Source organism: Bos javanicus, chromosome 16 (genome assembly GCF_032452875.1).
Source record: "Bos javanicus breed banteng chromosome 16, ARS-OSU_banteng_1.0, whole genome shotgun sequence".
Classification (NCBI taxonomy): Eukaryota; Metazoa; Chordata; class Mammalia; order Artiodactyla; family Bovidae; genus Bos; species Bos javanicus.
This window is the reverse complement of record NC_083883.1, coordinates 34698389-34718882: the sequence shown is the minus strand read 5'-3', so window position 1 is coordinate 34718882 and position 20494 is coordinate 34698389. Positions and strand designations below refer to the sequence as shown.

General features: G+C 35.2%; 1 protein-coding gene across 15 annotated transcripts in view; it reads right to left on the bottom strand.

Moving 5' to 3' along the window:
* Window positions 1-3881: 3881 nt before the first annotated feature.
* CEP170 (centrosomal protein 170) overlaps window positions 3882-20494 on the bottom strand; it is a 131343-nt gene continuing 114730 nt past the window's right edge. For 8 of the 15 annotated variants that reach the window (XM_061382488.1, XM_061382484.1, XM_061382489.1 and 5 more), the window contains 6 exons: window positions 18167-18344; window positions 16002-16172; window positions 12088-12176; window positions 8626-8719; window positions 7867-7918; window positions 3882-6253 (listed from right to left, as the gene is read on the bottom strand). In XM_061382488.1, the coding sequence (XP_061238472.1) occupies window positions 5964-6253; window positions 7867-7918; window positions 8626-8719; window positions 12088-12176; window positions 16002-16172; window positions 18167-18344 (874 nt within the window). In that variant the 3' untranslated portion in view covers window positions 3882-5963. The remainder of the gene's footprint in view (window positions 6254-7866; window positions 7919-8625; window positions 8720-12087; window positions 12177-16001; window positions 16173-18166; window positions 18345-20494) is intronic. The other 7 variants (XM_061382493.1, XM_061382485.1, XM_061382495.1 and 4 more) reach the window with 4 other exon arrangements.

Sequence of the window (20494 nt, the reverse complement as noted above, 5' to 3'; positions counted from 1 at the left end):
CCTCTGGGAGCGAGCATTTTTAGGATTTTCTATGTATGACGATGCCACCAGAAAACTACTAGAGCTCGTCAACGAATCTGGTAAAGCTGCAGAATACAAAATTACTGGACAGAAATCTCCTGCATTCCTATATACCAACAATGAAAGGTCAGAAAGAGAAATTATGGAAACAACTTCATTTACCATTGCAACAAACAGAATGAAATACTAAGGAGTAAACCTACCTAAGGAGACAAAAGACCTGTACTCAGAAAACTGTAAGATACTGATGAAAGAAATAAAAGATGACACAAACAGATGGAGAAATATACCATGTTACTGGACTGGAAGAACATTGTGAAAATGACTAAACTACCCAAAGCAAACTACAGTTTCAATGCAAACCCTATCAAATTACCAGTGGCATTTTTTCATAGAATTAGAACAAAATTTTACAATTTTATGGAAACACAAAAGACCATGAACAGCCCAAGCAATCTTCAGAAATAAAAAAAAGAGCTGGGGGAAATATGCTCCCTGACTTCAGACTATACTACAGAGGTACAGTCATTAAAACAGTATGATACTGGCACAAAATCAGAAATATATATAGATCAGTGGAACTGTATAGAAAGCCCAGAGATAAACCCATTCACCTATGGTCAATTAATCTGTGACAAAGGGGGTATAAATATACAATGGAGAAAAGATAGTTTCTTCTATGAAAAACTGGACAGCTACATGTAAAAGAATGAAATTAGAACACTCCTCAACACCATGAGGAAAAATAAACTCAAAATGGACTAAAGACCTAAATGTAAGATCAGATACATTTTCATAGATCCTCTATAAAACTCTCAGAGGAAAACATGGTTAGAACACTCTAACATAAACTGCAGCAAGATCTTTTTTTTTTTTGGATCCACTCCTAGAATAAAAATAAAAAACAAAATAAACAAATGGGTTTCTAATTAAACATAAAAGATTTTGCACAGCAAAGGAAACCATAACAAAAAAAAACACCCTCAAAATGGGAGAAAATATTTGCAAATGAAGCAACTGACAAAGGATTAATCTCCAAAATATGCAAACAGCTCATGCAGCTCAATATAAACAAAAAAACCACCCAAACAATGGGTGGAACATCTAGACAGATATTTCTCCAAAGATGACATACTGATGCCTAAAATCACATGAAAAGATACTCCACATTACTAATTATTAGAAAATTATAAATCAAATGAGCTATCACCTCACATTGGTCAGAATGCCATCATCAAAAAGTATCCAAACATTTCACGGCTGTTCCTCTCACTGTGTGGAGTCTTAGGTGGTGGAATTACAGTCCATCATGTATCTAAGTTTACATGCCTTCCCGCAGGGTACCATGAGGATGGCTTGGCTGTTTTCTAGTGCCTTCTGGTTTTTGTGGAGTCACACAGTTCAAGAAAAAAATCTACAAACAATAAATGCTGGAGGGGATATGGAGAAAAGAGAACCCCCCTTACACTGTTGGTGAGAACGTAAATTGGTACAGCCTCTATGCAGAACAGTACAGAGGTTCCTTAAAAAACTAAAAACAGAACTACCATATGATATGACTCAGCAATCCCACTAGTAGGCATATGCCTGGAAAAAAACATAATTCAGAAAGATATACACATCCCAATGTTCACTGCCGCATTATTTACAACAGTCAGAACATGGAAGCAAACTAAACGTCCATCGACAGAGGAATGGATAAAGATATACATACAGACAACGAAATACTACTCAGCCATAAAAAAAGAACAAAATAATGCCATTTGCAGCAACACTGATGGACCCAGAGATGGTCATATCGAGCGAAATCAGACACAGAAAGAAAATATACGATATCACTTGTATGTAGAATCCAAAAAAAGGGTACAAAAGAACTTAATTCACAAAACAGAAGCAGAGTCACAGATGTAGAGAACAAAGTCACGGTTACTAGCGGATAAGGAGGGGGACAGATAAATTGGGAGGTTGGGGATGACAGACACATTCTGTATACAAAATAGGTACCTGAGAAGAACCTACTATATACCACAGGGAACTCTATTCCATACTCTGTCATGGCCTATATCGGAAAAGAATCTTAAAAAAAGAGTGGGCATATGTATGTGTATAACTGATTCACTTTGCTGTACACCTGAAAAGTAACACAACATTGAAAATCAAATATACTTCAGTAAAAGAGAGAAAGAATATGGGTCTTACTACAGCAAAGAGGGAAATTGAGGAAAAACATGGAGGTTGAAAGTCAGATCACAAAATGTTCCTTCCCCAAAACCCAAATTAACAGTATTTATCTGAATCATTTGTTGAGCAGTATGCACATTTAAGAAACTAGGGAGAGAGCAATACAAATAATCCACTGGGAGGGTAAAGGAAAATGTGATTACTCCATCTGATATCATCAACTTAACTGATTTTTAGTTTCTATTATCTGTTTCCCTAATCCAGAATAGGTCTGTGAAGGCAATCATTTATTTCTGTTTACCTACAGTAACCTCAGTGCCTACTACACAGTTGTTGAATAAATATGACCTGGGGTATTTCTCTGAAGAAAAACAGGATGGATAACTATTTTGAAGTCACAGACCACTTGGATTGGAAGAGATTTCTTGGATATTAAAGTGCTTTCCTCCTGCAGATCAGAAGACAGAGAAACACATTTTTAGCTAGTGAGGAAAGGGTCTGGATCCTAAGCTTCTCTTTTCCTTTCCAAAGTTAGGATCCTGTCAGGCAGAGACATAGATGACAAGCAAAATCAGAGACAGACAAAGGAAGCAAAACACACAGACATTTTAAAGTGCAGTTTATCCAGGAAATAAAGATTATTAATTTAGAAGGAAGAAAATTATGTGTATATAGTGGGAGAAGGGAAGGGGAAAATGTAACTACGACGCAACCCTTTACTATGGCCCAGTCAAGTGAGGGAAGCTTTATGAAGAGTTCAGTGGAACTCTGAAGAATGGAAGAATGTGAGTAAGCAGAAGGAAGGGGAGGGAGCAGCAAGTACACAGAGTGATGAGAAGCCCCAGACTGTCTCAGGGTGGAGAGTCTGTATCAGCTGTACACAGACACATAAGGAAAGAGCCAGATTATGGAAAGCCTAAAAAAGTTGAGAAAACAGAGTAACAGGAACAGGGAGATATTTAAGACTCTTGTGTACAAATGAGTCCAAATGGATAGTTCTTAAATTTAAGATGTATTTTAAATTTCTTCTTTGTTCCCCAAATATATCAGTTATAAAGCTTCCTGATGATTCCATGCCAGCAACAAAGAAAGGCTGTGTGTGTATAAATATCTATGTGTGCATGTGTGCTAAGTTGCTTCAGTCATGTCGGACTCTTTGTGACCCTATGGACTGTAGCCCATCAGACTCCTCTGTCCATGGGACTGTCATGCCCTCCTCCAGGGGATCTTTCTGACCCAGATATCAAACTCCTGCCTCATGTCTCCTGTGTTGGCAGACACATTCTTTACCGCTAGTGTCACTCATGGGGCACCCTGGGCTATAGTCCATGGGGTCTCAAAGAGTCGACCGGGCTTCTCTGTCGATGGAATTCTCCAGGCAAGAATACTGGAGTTGCCATTCCCTTTCCCAGGGGATCTTCCTGACCCAGGAATCGAATACATATATAAATATCTATCTCTATATACGAGATTATTAAGCTAAAGAGAACTGTATTTACTATAATTTGCTAAGAAAATATTTTCTTCTTTTGCTCAAAAGAGTATGAATTTTAGTTATCACATATTCAGTAAACTGAAGAACTTTTTTTTGCTTAACCTTGGAAAATGATACAGTTATTTGATAAACTGATGAAGTATTACCAATTCAGATGATAGAATAAAATGTACAATCAATTGCATAAAGTTCCAGAAACACTTTATTTAAAAATGGAGTTGTAAATGCATAACAAAATAACATAAGTAATAAAGGTAACAAAAATAAATAAGGAGAATAATGTATTCATACAAAATAAAAATAACATAGTAAAAGGCCAAATGTTTGTAATTGAACAAAACTGTGTAAACACTTAAATGATAATGTAAGTAGAATAGATGCTAGTATTTTCCTGAACAACTCCTTACCTTCGACTTCCATATTGATATCATCAGTACCCAAACATTAAACAAAGATGAAACAGTGGTGATTAATTTTTTCTACTCTTTCTTCAAATGGATCAACCCTGTTTTAACATTTCATGTATTCCTTCAAAGCAACTGTATCTTTCCATTCATGCTCTTTAAAACCATTTTTTTCAGTCTTCCTTTATTAGACAGAATGGGGAATTTAGCTTTACAAGGAGAACAGTTCATTTGCTCTTTTTTTTTTAATTTAAAGAAAAATAATGAGATCCATTATACAACAGACTTTTGTTTCTATGTCTCTAAAAACAGGTGGTTTTTTTTTTTTTTTGCATCTTTATTAACTGGCCCAACAGTACAGGATTTTTAAAAATCCTGTAAACATTTGAATTGAACAGAGTTACTTTCTTAAAACAAATGTAGCACAGGATTATTGCTGAAATATTAAAGACTATTTCATGAAAGTTGCAAAAGTTGCAGCTTTAACCTTTATAAACTGATGGGATCACGGGTTTCAAAAATCCAGGTCTACTAATAATATTTAACTGAATTAAGAATTACCCAAAATTATAGTGTTCTGGAAACATAAAGATAATTACTTTCTTTTGAAACTTATCCAAATGTGAACTTACTGAAAAGAGAAAAAACAAGTTAATAGAAGATACTTTTCATAAGCTTCCTGTTTAGCATAGGCACAAAGCCTTGGTCGTCATCTTGTAGGGTCCTTATAAATGTATACGACTGAGACAGGATTTACTATTGGGTCCTACAGGGAAACACACAGAAGCAATTCATTGCTTGGGAGTGAAACTATCTACTAATCTTATGACTACTAGTTCTCCAAGTTTCCTAATGCCCCAAATTTTAATCTCATGATCATTTCAAGGGAAAAATTTTTTCAACTGTCACATATAAACTTGGTAACACAGGACCTGTATACATGTTCTTAGTTTTAAAAATAGACTCCACCTATAACCTATCTGTCTAGTTTAATCCTTCTACTTATCATTTGCCCTAAAATGAGACAAAATCTTACTTTCACTAAAAAAAAAAAAAAAAAAGGGAAAAAAGTGCCAAATTGATCTTTTTGAAAGTGGAGTAAAACACTGTGGGGTTAAAACAAATACAATTATCAATCTCCTATATACAAAAAACGATGGTTAGTCCTTATTGATATATAGATATGTCCACCTACCACTCCCAGCAAATCTTAGTGCAAACATAATAGTTCATTTCCATAAACCCTAAGACAATTTACGCAGCAACAAAGTTATATAAATCACATATATGTTGGAAAATTTTAGAACACAAGAAGGACTGTTCTGAAAGGTCAGTTTGACTGTGGAGAGCAATATGTCATTGTATCCAATGGTAATGAATACTAATATAAATCCTATTATTAAGAAGCAAATATAAGTGTTTAACAAATCTGTACAGACGAAGAGCAAGTCCATTTCAGGGAGCAGCTTGGCACAGGAGACATGGGGGGTCAGAAAGGTTGGGTATTTAGTTTGCTTGTAGGTCACAGCATGGCTTAAAGAAAAAAAAAAAAAAAAAACAAAGATCTATGAAGGGAAAGGATGCAATTATCTAATTCAACTTGAAAATCATAAAAACCACAAAATGTGAAAGTTTCACAATCTAATTTTTCCTCTTTGTGCATCAAATGGTCATCTCAATAGTTCAAAAGGATTACTATGGCTCCACGTTATAGATAAAAAATAAATAAATAAAATTAAGAAGACAGAGATAACAAGATTGCAGTTGACCAAGCTGTCTTATTTTCTCTAAAAGTCAACACTACGCTGTTTCCAATAATTCTAGTCATTCCACAGGTAATTATTTTAACAAGCAAGAGAAAGTCATTCCTGTACTGTAACGTCCTCCTCTTCCCCATCGGGGTTGAACCTATTGAAATGTATACTGAAATCAGCCTCAGACTCAGCATTCTCAAATTCAGCTGAGACCGCACCAGCAGCAGGATGAAGAACCCTAGCTTCTGGTTGGCAAAGTGTCGGTGTCTGACCCGGGCTGCTGTGGTCATTCACAGGACTGGACTTCTGTTTTGGTGGAGACGGCAAGATAGCACTGGGAAATCCCATGTTGTTCAGAGCCTCCAAAGTTCCATCCGGGTCAATCATAGCGTTGATAGCTGAAAGAAAGGAAAGGAATAGAGGGAAAAAGACATGACTATAGATGCAGCTAAATTTGGATATGAATATTGCTTATGATTTGGATATTTCAATTACTAATGCTTATATGAGCTTTAATTTGGTTAATCCTTCCAATTCTGGATTTGAAACCCCACCTTCAGTAATTCTGGGGCTCATCTATATTGTAGATTATACAAACCTGAAAGCTTTCTATGGTCCCTTGAGTAGGCTACTTATAGGCATCTGAACCTGCTGGAAGACTATGATTTGGAGATGTGGAATTCAGGAAAGGTCTCTTTGAAATATGCTTTAATCATTATAAGAGGATGATGAAAATACTGGTTAGGACTGAAAGAAACTACTCCTGGCTTTATCTATTACTCAGATAATTGGGATTAGTTGCTAAGATGGGGTTCAGAGTAAAATGAAAGTTGAGGCAAATAGCACACTCTGAAGCTACCATAGCATGTTCTCATTCATCCTGGTGAGGATGCTAGGGTATCTGCCATGCACAAATATGTATTTATGGACCACTGAGCCATAAATATCCTTCACAGCCTAGATATTCATATTCCATGGCAACCCCAGCAGGCCAAACAGACCTTGCATTCTCCATGGCAAGGACCAGATAAAGACCAGCTTTCAATCCTAAAGATCCTTGAGTGGACAAGGGAAAGTCTTCAGCAGTGATTTTCAACATGGTATAGGGTAGAGTGGGAGTTGAGGAAAAGAAGCATCACAGATAGAAGAATTATTTAAGAAGTCCTTTTAAAAGCATACTCCCTCCTGCCAGCTAATAATCATGTAAACAAGCCACTTTGCCTTGTAAGGGTATACGCTTAGGTGTGCTGAGGCTGAGAAAAGACTCAGAACCACTTAGCCAGGACCAACACACCATGCCTACGATAATTCAAACAAATACTGAGTAAAATTAGCAACTGACTTTGGAATCTGCCTGTTTTACCACTGGGAACTTCTAGGTCAAAATACACATAGGCATAAGTGCATAATTAAAGATCTGAGACACACCAAAAACAACGTCCCTGTTAAAGTCTAGGAGGCCAACAGTCTCTTTTTCTTCTCTACTCCCTCTTCTGGTCCCTGTGTCCAATGTGCACTCATTTCTTGTGGTACATCCAAATGATTATTATGACTTATAAAACCATTATTAGTTCATATGTGTTGTACCACAAATATAATTTAAGAATTATCAAATCAAGTAAACAGTGCTAATTGTCAACAAGCATTTTCAGCTGCATATACGCAGCTGAAAATATATTTTAATATATTATTTTACATATTTTTCATATACTATAATTTATAAATATATATATAAATAATAGATACTATATAGTATAGATATACAATCTATATTTATCTACTATATAGATACAAATAATAGATACTATATAATACTATGAATTATATTTTTAATTATTTATGCTTTCTTTTTATGAGTAATTTGAATACGTAGAACTTTATATCTTTATTCACACATCCTTACACTTAATCAAATAGTGTTCAAATAATTAACAGTATTTTAGAAATACCACTTAGGATGTACTTGTTCTAAAATTGTTAGCTCTTTATACTTAATCAGTAGTAAGTTTACCTTGTAGCTGCTTTTCAACTCTTTTTAGCTCCTGTAAGATAGAAGAAATCTCCTGTAGGGAAAGCAATGACAAGAATTAGCTTACTTTAATTAAAACATTTTTATTTGATATGCAACGAACCTTATACTAATTTTATTTGATATCCTTAATATTACTGACATGGCCCCAATCTGTAGCAACATGATATAAAATAATTATGATATTCAGTAAAAAGACTTGAATTTTAAAATCTTTAATACTGAATTCTTTTCAGTGAGATAGTAATAGAAGATGAAAAGTTAGATAATAATACTGTATATGCAAAGATATATTAATCAATCTTACAACAACTGTAAAAAGCGCTTAAGGATTTTCTATGGAAAATGTACAAACTGAAACCTCAATTTTAGGATGATTTCCTGAATAATAAAAATCTGTACAAATTCTGGAGGAGACAAGCAATCTGTTAAGTAAACAGAAATAACTCATGTCAACTTATATTTGAGTTCGCTCTTATTTCAAAATTGCTTATTTATAACATATAATTATTATAAGAACAAGAGTATATTAATAGTGAGAAACATAAAAGGTTCCCCCACACTCTCTAAAACTTTGAAGCAGTCAACACTTTAAAACCCTGTGACAGACAAGTGAAAGCATAAAGTTTCCCAAATTTGTGCTCTTATATCTTCTTTTATAAATGAAATCAATGAACAGTTCATTCCTTGAACATAAAGCCTTTTAAAAAATGGTTTAATATTCAAGAAAAATTACCATACCATGCTTGAGGTTTTCACAATAGGGACTTCACTTTCAGCTCTTAACTTGCTTTCTATCTCATCCCAATTCCGATCTTTGTCTTTAAATAATATTCTATAAATAAAAAATAAGCTCTTTACTTTTCATATTTTAAAAACATCACATTTTTAATGATAATACAAAAACAATATATCTTTTCAAAGCTAAACAAGAATTAAAAATACCACTAAGTGTTACATGAACTGTGAATTAAACACTGAGCCAATATTAATAAACTCATTTATGTGAGAGATCTGTACTAAAACAGTAACTGACTAGCTACAAATAGACACATAAAAACCCTTTAGTATTTACCTCATTCTTTATTGAGAACCAAATATAAAACACATGTAGATGACAATATAACCCCCAAATTTTATCTAATATTTTTATATAACCACCTTTTACAACAAAAATACAACTTATTTCATATAGAACATATGCAGTATAAATATAAGATGAATTTAAGATGAAAACAGGTTGAATTAAGTATAAGCAATTGAGTCTGTTAGGACCTCTTTAAACAGGAAAAGACTTCTTATAATTGATCAAAGTGTGTATGTAATTTCAAAGGTTGAAAATTATAATAGAGTACTTATGCTGCCCTTCTTTAAAAATACTAATTCATGTTAGTATATTTTACATAATAACCTGTTAAGAATTAAGAAACTATCCTTTGACAAAAACAATTGTCAATAAAGATTCTATGCTTGAAATTAATTTCAGGCATTTTATAAAATAAAAGTGTCACAAAATTCTGACTTGTCTTTTAAATGTGGTATCTCTCTCTTCAATCTAGAAGACATGATCCAGCAGCTTTAGAGAGCTGTAAATACTAGGTACCTTTTTAGTTTCTATTTGAATTTCTTCATTGGGCTGGAAATCTAGTTTAACTGACTTATACAATAACCAATACTGTACAAGAAAGTAAAGTATTACTATTAGAAGTTGATCAGTATTTAAGTAGTAAACTAAATTACATTTTTATTTGTATTTCTTCAAAATTCAATATGCCAAGTTCAACTAATTTAAAAACATGAAATTCATCAACATCAAGTCAACATCAAATTCATCAATGTCAAATCCCAAGTCTGGAACATCTATAATTACAAATAATCATGCTTAAAAAGGCTACAATGGATCCAGAATCCTAGAAGAGAATATTCTTCTGATTTACTGTTAAAATTTCTACACCCCAAAGACTAAATATCCTTGCTAGCTATCTAGGAGCTGTTATCCTAATGACTGTGAAATTAAGGCCTGAGAAATTATTGTGTGCTCTCTAAAAGAGTCCTTAGAGCATTAGGATTGGTGAAAGTAAGAAAACAATGACTATTTCATGAGTCTGCACTTAGCCATCCTGAAAACTCAGTGAATTTTGCCAGAAGATGGTTACTGAGTACAATGTTAGTGCTTTTTCAAATTGTTAAACCATACATGTTTCATCTTTGGTAAAAATGGCTTAGAAATGCTACCTGAGATTCCTAAATCACACACACACACACACACACACGTCTCTAAAGTTCTAAGCCACTAAAGGGATAAATAACTTGAAGACAATTTGTAAATACTGTGCTGCAGGTTTATAAAGCCAATTGTAATTTTGGCTTCATGGAGTGAAGTGTAATACTTAAACACTAAGGAAGCAGAAAACTACATCAAGAAATCAGGCCAGATCATAATGGTTAGAATTTAAATGGTTTTGTACAAAGGTCATTACAAATCCTTCAGAAACAATCAGGGCTTTCAACTGATCTTCATATTACATAATTAATTCAAAAGTGTAGTCAGACTAAGCATGAAAATATACTGAATTCCAAAGCTAATTTCATTCAATAATTTAACTATGAAGCTAAAACTCCTTTTTGATACAGTAGTTGGTTTAGGTAAAAAAGAGTCTTAGGCACATATTCTAAGACCCCCACAATCTATTCTCTAGGACTGGCCCTCAATCCATACAAATCAGTGGTTGGAAACTGGGAGTTGACCAATGCAGGGCCAAACAGCACACCCTGAGGGGCACTTTCACATGTAACCCAATGAGAATACTGTAAAACAGTTGTATAAATATTTTTAATTGAGTCTATAGCAAGTATTAGAATAACTTACAGGATACTTTTAGACAGGTTTGGGTAGGCATTTCAGTTTATAACTTCTGGAACAGACCTAAAGACCAGTCATTTCTCAAACTATTCTAGTACTATCTGTGTAAAAGGCTCAGGCCTCTATCCTTTAGATTTTGCTTACCAAAAATTCTATCTAGCTTTGAGTATTACTTCCTCCACAAAGCCTTCCCTGACAGTCCGGGGTGAAGGTGATCCTTTCTCTGTTCTTACCTCTAACTGGGCACTAATCTATCACGTACTGTCTTGTACCACAGTTACCTGTATATATACTGTCCTTCGCCAACCAGATTATAAGACCTTAACAGTAGACAGCATGTTTTATCTTTCTTATTGTCTTCCACAGAGCCTGCCACAGTGCTTTACACACAGCAAAACTCAACACTCAAACTGAAAGCAACAAATTAACATTAAGAAAATATTTATTCTTTTATACTTTCTAAATTCTGTCGAATTTCTGAGACAACAAAATCAACCAATCAACTAACCATCAATGTGTTCAATGGTCACAGTTTTAATTAAATGTCTAAGCTACAAAATTTTTTTTTCTAGAGGAAACTAGGGATGAGTTAATTCAGTGCAGACTGAGAAAGATACTCTGTGGTAAGAAATTATCAATAGAAGAGAATGGTATAAGGCAGGAACTCTATGAAGATCTACTGAATGAATAAATGAGACTGGATGAGGGCTTAGTTACTGGGGAAAAAAGGCATGTATTTCAGCAGGTAGGATGAAATAATATGGAATTCCCATTTACAGGTAAGGAGGCCTCAAGCTTTTCCTGTTGCTAGGTCACATGACCAATGAGGAGACTTACATGGTGTCTTTATGGATAATACTGTGTATTAAACAAACCAATCCCCCAAACCAATGAAATTGATATAATTTGATAATTAAATCCCAGGCCAAGTGCTATTATCAGCCACATTGGGTTTTTCCCTCCTTAATTTTATGTTTTCCTAAGTGGTATGTGTATATCCTGAGAGAGAGGCAAGATAATCAGGGAAATGGTAATAAAATATTAAAACTCTTTATATATATACACACATATGTATATTTTTTAAAGATACGCATTTAATGTATTAACTTCCTATGGCTTTTTTATGATAAAGTCCAAACTCCTTAAACAAGTTCTGCCCAAACTGGTCCTTCCTTCTCTCTCCAATGTCATTTCTCATTATCCTCTAGCCTGCTCACTTCACCAACTTTTTGACTAATGCTATGTAAAATTTAGGTATATAGGTCATCCTTCAAAATTTACTAGAAAGGAAAGTAACCTGCTTTTATAGAAGCAAGGATGTCTGAGTAATGACACAGTACCTGATCTTTCCAGCTGTTTTATCTATAGACTGTCTTATCTTCTTAGAGAACTGAAAGACGGACGAGAGCAACAGATTATCTCCCATGACCTGAAACATGGAAAGGGAAGAACAGACATTAAAATACTACCACTGTATCGGATAACCACCAAGAATGGTCACAACTCATTACGTTTCAGGGCATTTCATATTTATGCTGATTTTAATAAAACTCGATAAAGGATATAATTAAGAGTACTGTGTAACTACACTGAGAACGAGAAATAAAAATTAAGAAAGGAATTCTTTTTTGTTAAATAACTTGTCACATTTCCATATTATTTTCATCATATAACTTTCAAAAGACAACCCATGTTATCTAATTTTTAATTACTATCATGATCCTGTCTCTCATGCTTCCAATTCAAATTATCATCTGGGAGAATGTAAGTAACTTAGAACAATAAATTTGTTATCTATTCTTTCAACAAATAAGATGAACAAAGAGATCAAGAAGATTACAATCCTTGTTCTCCACAGTGGGACAGATAAAGTTTTTAAAATGTATTCAAAATAGTTTTTTTTTTAATGTGGACCATTTTTTAAAATAGTCTTTATTGAATTTGTTAAGACTACTGCTTCTGTTTTATGCTTTGGTTTTCTGGCCATGAGGCATGTGGGATCCTAGCTCCCCAACCACACTCCCCCTTGCATTGGAAGGCGAAGTCTTAACCACTAGAGCACTAGAGAAGTTCCCCAGAATAAGTTTTTATGTTTGGGGTTGTTATCATTCCAGCTGAACTTTATGGGCAAAAGCAAGGGATGGCAAACTTCTGTAAAGGGCAAGAGAGTGAAGACTGGGGCCAATGTGGTCTGTTACAACTACTCACCTCTCACTATAGCAAGAGAGGCTATATTATAGCAAAAGGAGCTGCAGCTAATAAAACTCTATTTACAAAATCAGGTGGGAGGCTGAATTTAGCCTGCATCCTAAGACTAGATATGGGTTCCAAAATCAGTTCCATGCATTGTCAGTATCGGTGGTGAAAGTAAAGTCCAATGAGATAAAGAACAAAACCCCATAGGAATTTGGAATGTTAGGTCCATGAATCAAGGTAAATTGGACATGGTTAAGCAGGAGATGGGAAGAGTGAATATCTAAATCTTAGCAATCAGTGAACTAAAATGGATGAGAATGGGCATATTTAGTTCAGATGATCATTAAATCTACTACTGTGGGCAAGAATCCCTTAGAAGAAATGGAGTAGCCCTCAAAGTCACCAAGAGTCTGAAATGCAGTATTTGGGTGCAATCTCAAGAATGACAGAATAATCTCAGTTCATTTCCAAGGCAAACCATTCAGCATCACAGTAATACAAGTCTAGGCCCCAACCACTAATGCTGAAGAAGCTGAAGTTGAACAGTTCTAAGAAGACCTATAAGATCTTCTAGAACTAATGTCCTTTTCATCATAGCTGACTGGTATGCAAAAGTAGGAAGTTAAGAGATCTGGAATATAGGCGAGTTTGGCCTTGGAGTACAAAATGAAGCAGGGCAAAAGTCAACAGAGTTTTGTCAAAAGAACACAATGGTCACAGCAAACACCCTCTTCCAACAACACAAGAGATGTCTCTACACAAGGACATCATCAAATGGTCAGTACTGAAAATGGACACATTATATTCTTTGCAGCAAATGATAGAGAAGCTCTATACAGTCAGCAAAAACAAGACTTGGAACTGACTGTGGCTCAGATCATAAACTCCTTACTGCAAAATTCAGGCTTAAATTAAAGAAACTAGGGAAAACCATTAGGCCATTCAGGTATTACCTAAACCCAATCTCTTATGATTACACAGTGGAGATGACAAATAGATTCAAGGGATTAGATTTGGTAAATAGAGTGCCTGAAGAACTATCTACCAGATGGAGGTTAGTAACACTGTACAGGAGGTGGTAACCAAAACCATCACAAAGAAAAAGAAATACAAGGCAAAGTGGTTGTCTGAGGAGGTTTTACAAATAGCAGAGCAAAGAGAAGGCTGCACACCAATGAACTGATGCTTTCAAACTGTGGTGCTCAAGAAGACTCTTGAGAATCTCTTGGATTGCAATGAGATCAACCCAGCCAATCCTAAAGAAGATCAACCCTGAATACCCATTGGAAGGACTGATGCTGAAGCTGAAGCTCCAATACTTTGGCCACCTGATGCAAAGAGCTGACTCACTGGAAAAGACCCTAATGATAGGAAAGACTGAGGGCAGGAGAAGAAGGGGGCAACAGAGGATGAGATGGTTAGATGGCTTTATCAACTCAATAGACGTGAGGTGAGCAAACTCCAGGAGAGAGTGAAGGACAGGGAGGCCAGGCATGCTGCAGTCCATGGGGTTGCAAAGAGTCTGACACAACTGAGCAACAACAGAAAGAAACAGATGACTAATATAATCTGCCTCTAGTCACGTGTTTTTTCCCATCTCCCTGTCTCCCTCTACTCAAGGTAAACAATATTCTGAATCCCATTCATCATTCCCTTGGTTTTCTTTTTATATAATTTGCTAGATCTATTTCTGTCCTAAGTATATAACGTTATTTGTGACAAAACACATTTTATCCGATCTTCTGAGAATAATTTTCATTTAATGTTCTATTGCTAAAATTCATCCACATTGTGGCATACTGTAGTTCATTTGTTTTGATCCCTCCACTGATTTTTCAATTTGTGCACATACCTGTTTATACATTCATTTTCCCTCAGATACAAACACTTAAAGACTGTTCCCAAGTTTTGTTACTGCCCACAGTGCTACTATGAATATCCTCTTCCATGACTTGCTGTCAATGAGAAAGGGTATACACGAGCAGCAAAACTGCTACATAATGGGCTACATTTATGTTCAATTTTAGGAAATAATATCAAACTGTTTGCCAAAGTGACTCCACCAATTTAACCTTACTAGCAACAATAAGAAAGCCTATGTATTCTCATCTTCTCCTATATTTAATGTTTTAAAACTTTTTAATTTGTTGCCAACTGAATGAATATAAAATAATCTCACTGTAGCCTTGAAAACTATTTCTCTGAATACTCATGAAGCTGAACATCTCTTCATAGGCCTTGGGTATTTTCAGTGAAATGCTGCACATGTTTTTTGCAGATTTTTCTTTTGGGCTGTTTTGCTTTTTTAAACTGATTGTAGGAGCTCTGATATATTCTGTATTCTAATCTCTTGTTGCCTGTATGTTTCACATAGTCCTTTAATACACTCAAACTTATCAATCTTTTATTTATAAGTCAAGACTTTTTGTGTCTTTTAAGAAATCATTCCCTGCTGCAGTGCTGAAAGACATGTACCTGTATTATACTACAAACTTTGAAGTTTTGCTTTTGCCCTTTAGGAGCTAAATTCATTTAGTGTTAATGATTTGTAATTGATGTGATGCCAGGATGAAATTCTATTCTACTTGTAAGGACAAGCACTTTTTTCCCAGCCCTATATACCGAACAAAACCATATAAAATTGTCCTTGTTTTACAAATGTAGTCTTTACAGGACCTGAAGTGAGGCTCCAAAAATAATCCAAAGCCCACCAATCCTCTACCATTCCCAAACCTTCCCTGTTTATCTTAAGAGGCTTGTAAGTATTAAACAAGGGAATTCTCAGGTGGTGTGAACGGTAAAGACTCTCCAATGCAGGAGACACAGGTTCAATCCTTGGGTTGGGAAGATCCCCCAGAGAAGGAAATGCAAAGTCACTCCAGTATTCTCGACAGGTAAACCCTATGGACAGAGGAGCCCGGCAGGCTACATACAGTCCATCACACTGCAAAGAGACACGACTGGGCACACACACATATATGGAACAGTTCTCCTCCTCTTTTTCTGACCAATGGAGCATGCATCCTCTGCCATTTGTTGAAGTTTATAGTTTACTCACTTCATCCCTGCTCCAGGTTCTCCGCCTTGTAATTGTTAAGTGATCAGGAGGCTCTGCTGGTTGAGGTCTTGGGTCACTAGACCGACAGTTGTTTCCTTCTGGTGTTTTAGAATGAACTAATGGAGGGATCTTTCGGAAGTTGAGGCTTTCATCAAAAACACGATCAACTAACTAACAGGACAAAAGCAAATCCTCATGAGCATAGAGTAATTTGGAAAAACACAGATACTGGCATTACAGTTTTTATAGTTAGAAGTTATTCCATTCTCAGGTAGTAACAGAAGCATGAGATCTTCAATAAACCAATTACTCTTTTCTTTTTATAAGCACTTCAAAGGTGTCCGTTTTATAAAACAGATGTTCATCTACATAGATTTTATTTTCAAAATCCAAAATATATATAATAACTATGTTAAATTTGATTCTTCCGTGGATAAAGTTTCCCCCAACGGAAAACATAGATGGTAACTAGAAAAAGCTGAGCCATGTAGATGGACAAGGCGTTCATTTTACTCACATTGCCTTACCAGTGTAAAATAATGTTTCTTTTTCTTTTAGTTTCCTATCTTGTTTTTTCCTTTTTTTCTCCCCAAATCCAGGTGCCAAATTTCTTCACAGATACATAAATTACAAATTATAATTAAGTTTACAAAAGAAAAAAAAATTTTAATTCACAAAGTATTTTTACCTTAGATAAACTTTTAGCAGTAATGCTACAGAAATGACATATTCCGGTACAAGGGACATACTGCCATCTGCAGTGCAAATTACGTACGTATAGTACAAAGTAACTCAGGTTTACTGAAGAAGGAATAAACTCTAATACAGTAATAAGAAATGAAGCCAAAAAGAAAAAATGGAATTCTACTTAATGAAATGTTTGAAAAATTTTACTGAGTCTGAGTGAATGTACAATCACGTTAGGTATAATTTAGTTAGACAGCTGAGAAAATAATATCTTCATCATTCAAAATGTACCAGGAAGAATTGTGTATGTCTTGCCACCAAGAAGATCCTTTTGTTTTTCACCAATAAGGATGAATTTTATACACATTTACAATTGATCAGTGTGGTAACAAAACTACACAGACTGATGAAACATTATTTACCAAATTAGAGAACACATAAAGGGGAAAAAAAACAATGAAATTATGACCATTAAAGAATAAAATTATAAATGTGACAAAAAGCAACTGAAGAAAATTTTCGTAGAAGAGTTTACCAGAATTAAATGTGTCAAAAAGGCTAGCCATTTTTGGCTACTATTGAGAACATTATTTTATAAAATTAAGGAAATGAAATAAATCATCATTAGGGGTTGGCACATTTTTGCTGTAACGGGCCAAATGATAAATATTTTAGGCTGTGCAGTCTTACAATGTCTGTTCAACTACTCAATTCTGACATTATAGCATAAAACAGAGGATAATTAAACAAATCAGTGTGGCTTTGTCCTAATAAAACTGTAACTCATTCTTTCAAAATGTCTGTCTTTTTTTGGTATCTCTGCACCAAATCAAGAAACCAAACATGGCCAGAATACCATTATTTTTATATTATATTTTAAAGTTAACTTCTGGAGCCATCTGTGTTTGTGGTGTCCCCTGGAGGGGGAGAGCAGGAGACGCTGATTTGGGGCAATAGTCTGTATATGCTAACTTACATTGCACAGTTCACAAGAATGTTTTAAAACTGAATACATATATTTGAGTGAGTGTGTAAATGTATGTATATTTCAATTTTTGAAGAATCTTTGTGCATATATATATATGTATGTATATATTCATCAACAGAATTATTTTAAGTAGTAAAAACTATAGACTTTGTCTTGCTACTAGAGATAATTTCTAGTGAAGAACCTATGTAAGATTTACAGAAACTTTATATAATGATTTATTATTTATAAAATTATTTACCAAATTTGGATGTGCTTTCTAGGTACCATTTATTTTTGTATTTTACAAAGTGTTTATTTTAAATAATTTTACAGCTTCATGCTAATAGTAGACCAAATGTTAGCCTTTACTAGTTTTGTTATAAGAAAAGAAATTTGTTAAAGCAAAGTTGGCAAATGCAGAGCTTCATGCAAATAGGGAGGATGGATGTAACCAAAAAAAAAACTAAGCAAAAAGCTAAAAGCAAAAGAAATAAAGAAAAGAAAGAACCTTATGCATCTCTCCATGAAGATCTCCTACCTCTTCTCTAGTGTCTATGGCAGAGCCGGGGGTGGTGGCAGCAGTGCTTACTGTGGTACTAGGGGCAGTGCCCGAGGAGGTCACTGAATCTATCTCTCCTGCTACATCGTTGATTTCCCGAGCAATGAGAGCGAGATCTTGGCTGATCCTGGCGATAATTTTAGAAAAGAAGTTTAATTCTTTCACACAACAGGTCTACAAACAATCATTTCAATAGAATCAGTTTTATGAGTTGTATATTTAAAGATTTGTCCTCAGAACTCCAGAGTTTCTACACGTGCCATTAACTATTTTGATATTAGAAGAATTAAAATGTTAATTCCGATATGAATCAAACTAAACCACACATAATTTATAAGTTGTCACTTTCAAATAGATGTGTTAAATGCCTGAAGTAGTGATATGTATCTTTTAAAAACACAATGTTAATGGTAATTACTAGCATTAATATATTATAGTAGTTCTTAAATTTGGGCTTGGTAAACAATTCAAAGGCCTGTGAACTTGAATGAGAAAAGCAATTACAGCTTTATTTTCACTAACCTAAATGAAACTAGCATTTCTTTCAATTACAAAGATAAGCAACAAACAACAGTGGCATTAGCAGTACCGGTGATTTTTGTCAGCAGAACTAATCACGTTATAGTTCCTATGAGTATATCAAAACATTTAGTCACCGCTACTTCAAAACCAGTCTATCCTAAAGGAGATCAGTGCTGGGTGTTCATTGGAAGGACTGATGCTAACGCTCAAACTCCAGTACTTTGGCCACCTCATGCGAAGAGCTGACTCACTGGAAAAGACTCTGATGTTGGGAGGGACTGGGGGCAGGAGAAGGGGACGACAGAGGATGAGATGGCTGGATGGCATCACTGACTTGATGGACGTGAGTCTGAGTAAACTCCAGGAGTTGGTGATGGACAGGGAGGCCTGGCGTGCTGCGATACATGGGGTCGCAAAGAGTTGGACATGACTGAGCAACTGAACTGACTGACTTCAAAACTACTTCATTATACCCACAGCAATAACATTATACTTACTATGTTAATGAAGAATCATATACTAACTACTATATCATTTTAAAAATATTTTAAAAACTGTATTTCAATATAATTGTTTCTAATGTTTATACATTTCTGAGAGGAGCTCCCTAAGCTTCTCCAGATGGCCCAAGTGGTGTATGGTACCAAAGAAGTGAGGAGCTCTGACACAGCATAGCATTTTATGCTATCTACCATACTTTATAGTACATCACATGTCATTTTAGGGTCACAAGGTAGAAATAGAACTTATCTAACTGATTACAAAGAAAGATGCATTTTAAGACAAAATTATTGGCTTGCTCATGACCACCAACTTAAAAGTAGCTGAGACAGGGCCAGATTCCATGTTTTGAGTTCATGTCCCTAAAGTCATTTATTTGTATTTTCAGCCACACGGACTGAAGAACTAAGTAACTGTTATCAGAGATAACTGAACATTTGCTAAGTTATGCAGCCACTACACAGGATCTCAATTTGGTTACTTCCACAGTAACCAAAAGCTTTGGAATGACAGAATATTTGTAAAGTACCTGTATAGGCTTTCTAACTCTAAAATCCAAAGCACAAAGTAACTTTTTAACTTATGCAAAATGTGAGCTTGAAAGGCTTTCAAGGAATGGAGTAACTGCATAGAAACTTAACCACAGATTTAAAAAGAGAAGCTAACTTGAAGCTTGTGGCCCAACAGAAGCAATCTACAGTCAATTTCTTTTTATTTACCAGTAAATACTTAATGATCTGGTCACTGTGCTAGGTCCTAAGGGCTGCAATGGTGAAGAAGCAGAAACTATGACAACATTGTTAATAGGCTATTTCAGTTCAGTCACTCAGTCACGTCCGACTCTCTGTAACCCAGTGCACTGCAACACGCCAGGGTTCCCCGTCCATCATCAACTCCCACAGTTTACTCAAACTCACGTCCATCAGGTTGGTGATGCCATCCAACCATCTCATCCTCTGTCATCTCCTTCTCTTCCCACCTTCAATCTTTCCCAGCATCAGTGTCTTTTCCAATGAGTCAGTTCTTTGTATCAGGTGGCCAAAGTATTTGAGTTTCAGTTTCAGCATCAGTCCTTGCAATGAATATTCAGAACTAATTTCCTTTAGGATTGACTGCTTGGAACTCCTTTCAGTCCAAGGGACTCTCAAGAGTCTTCTCCAACACCACAGCTCAAAAGCATCAATTCTTTGGTGCTCAGCTTTCTTTATAGTTCAACTCTCACATTCATACATGACTACTGGAAAAACCACAACT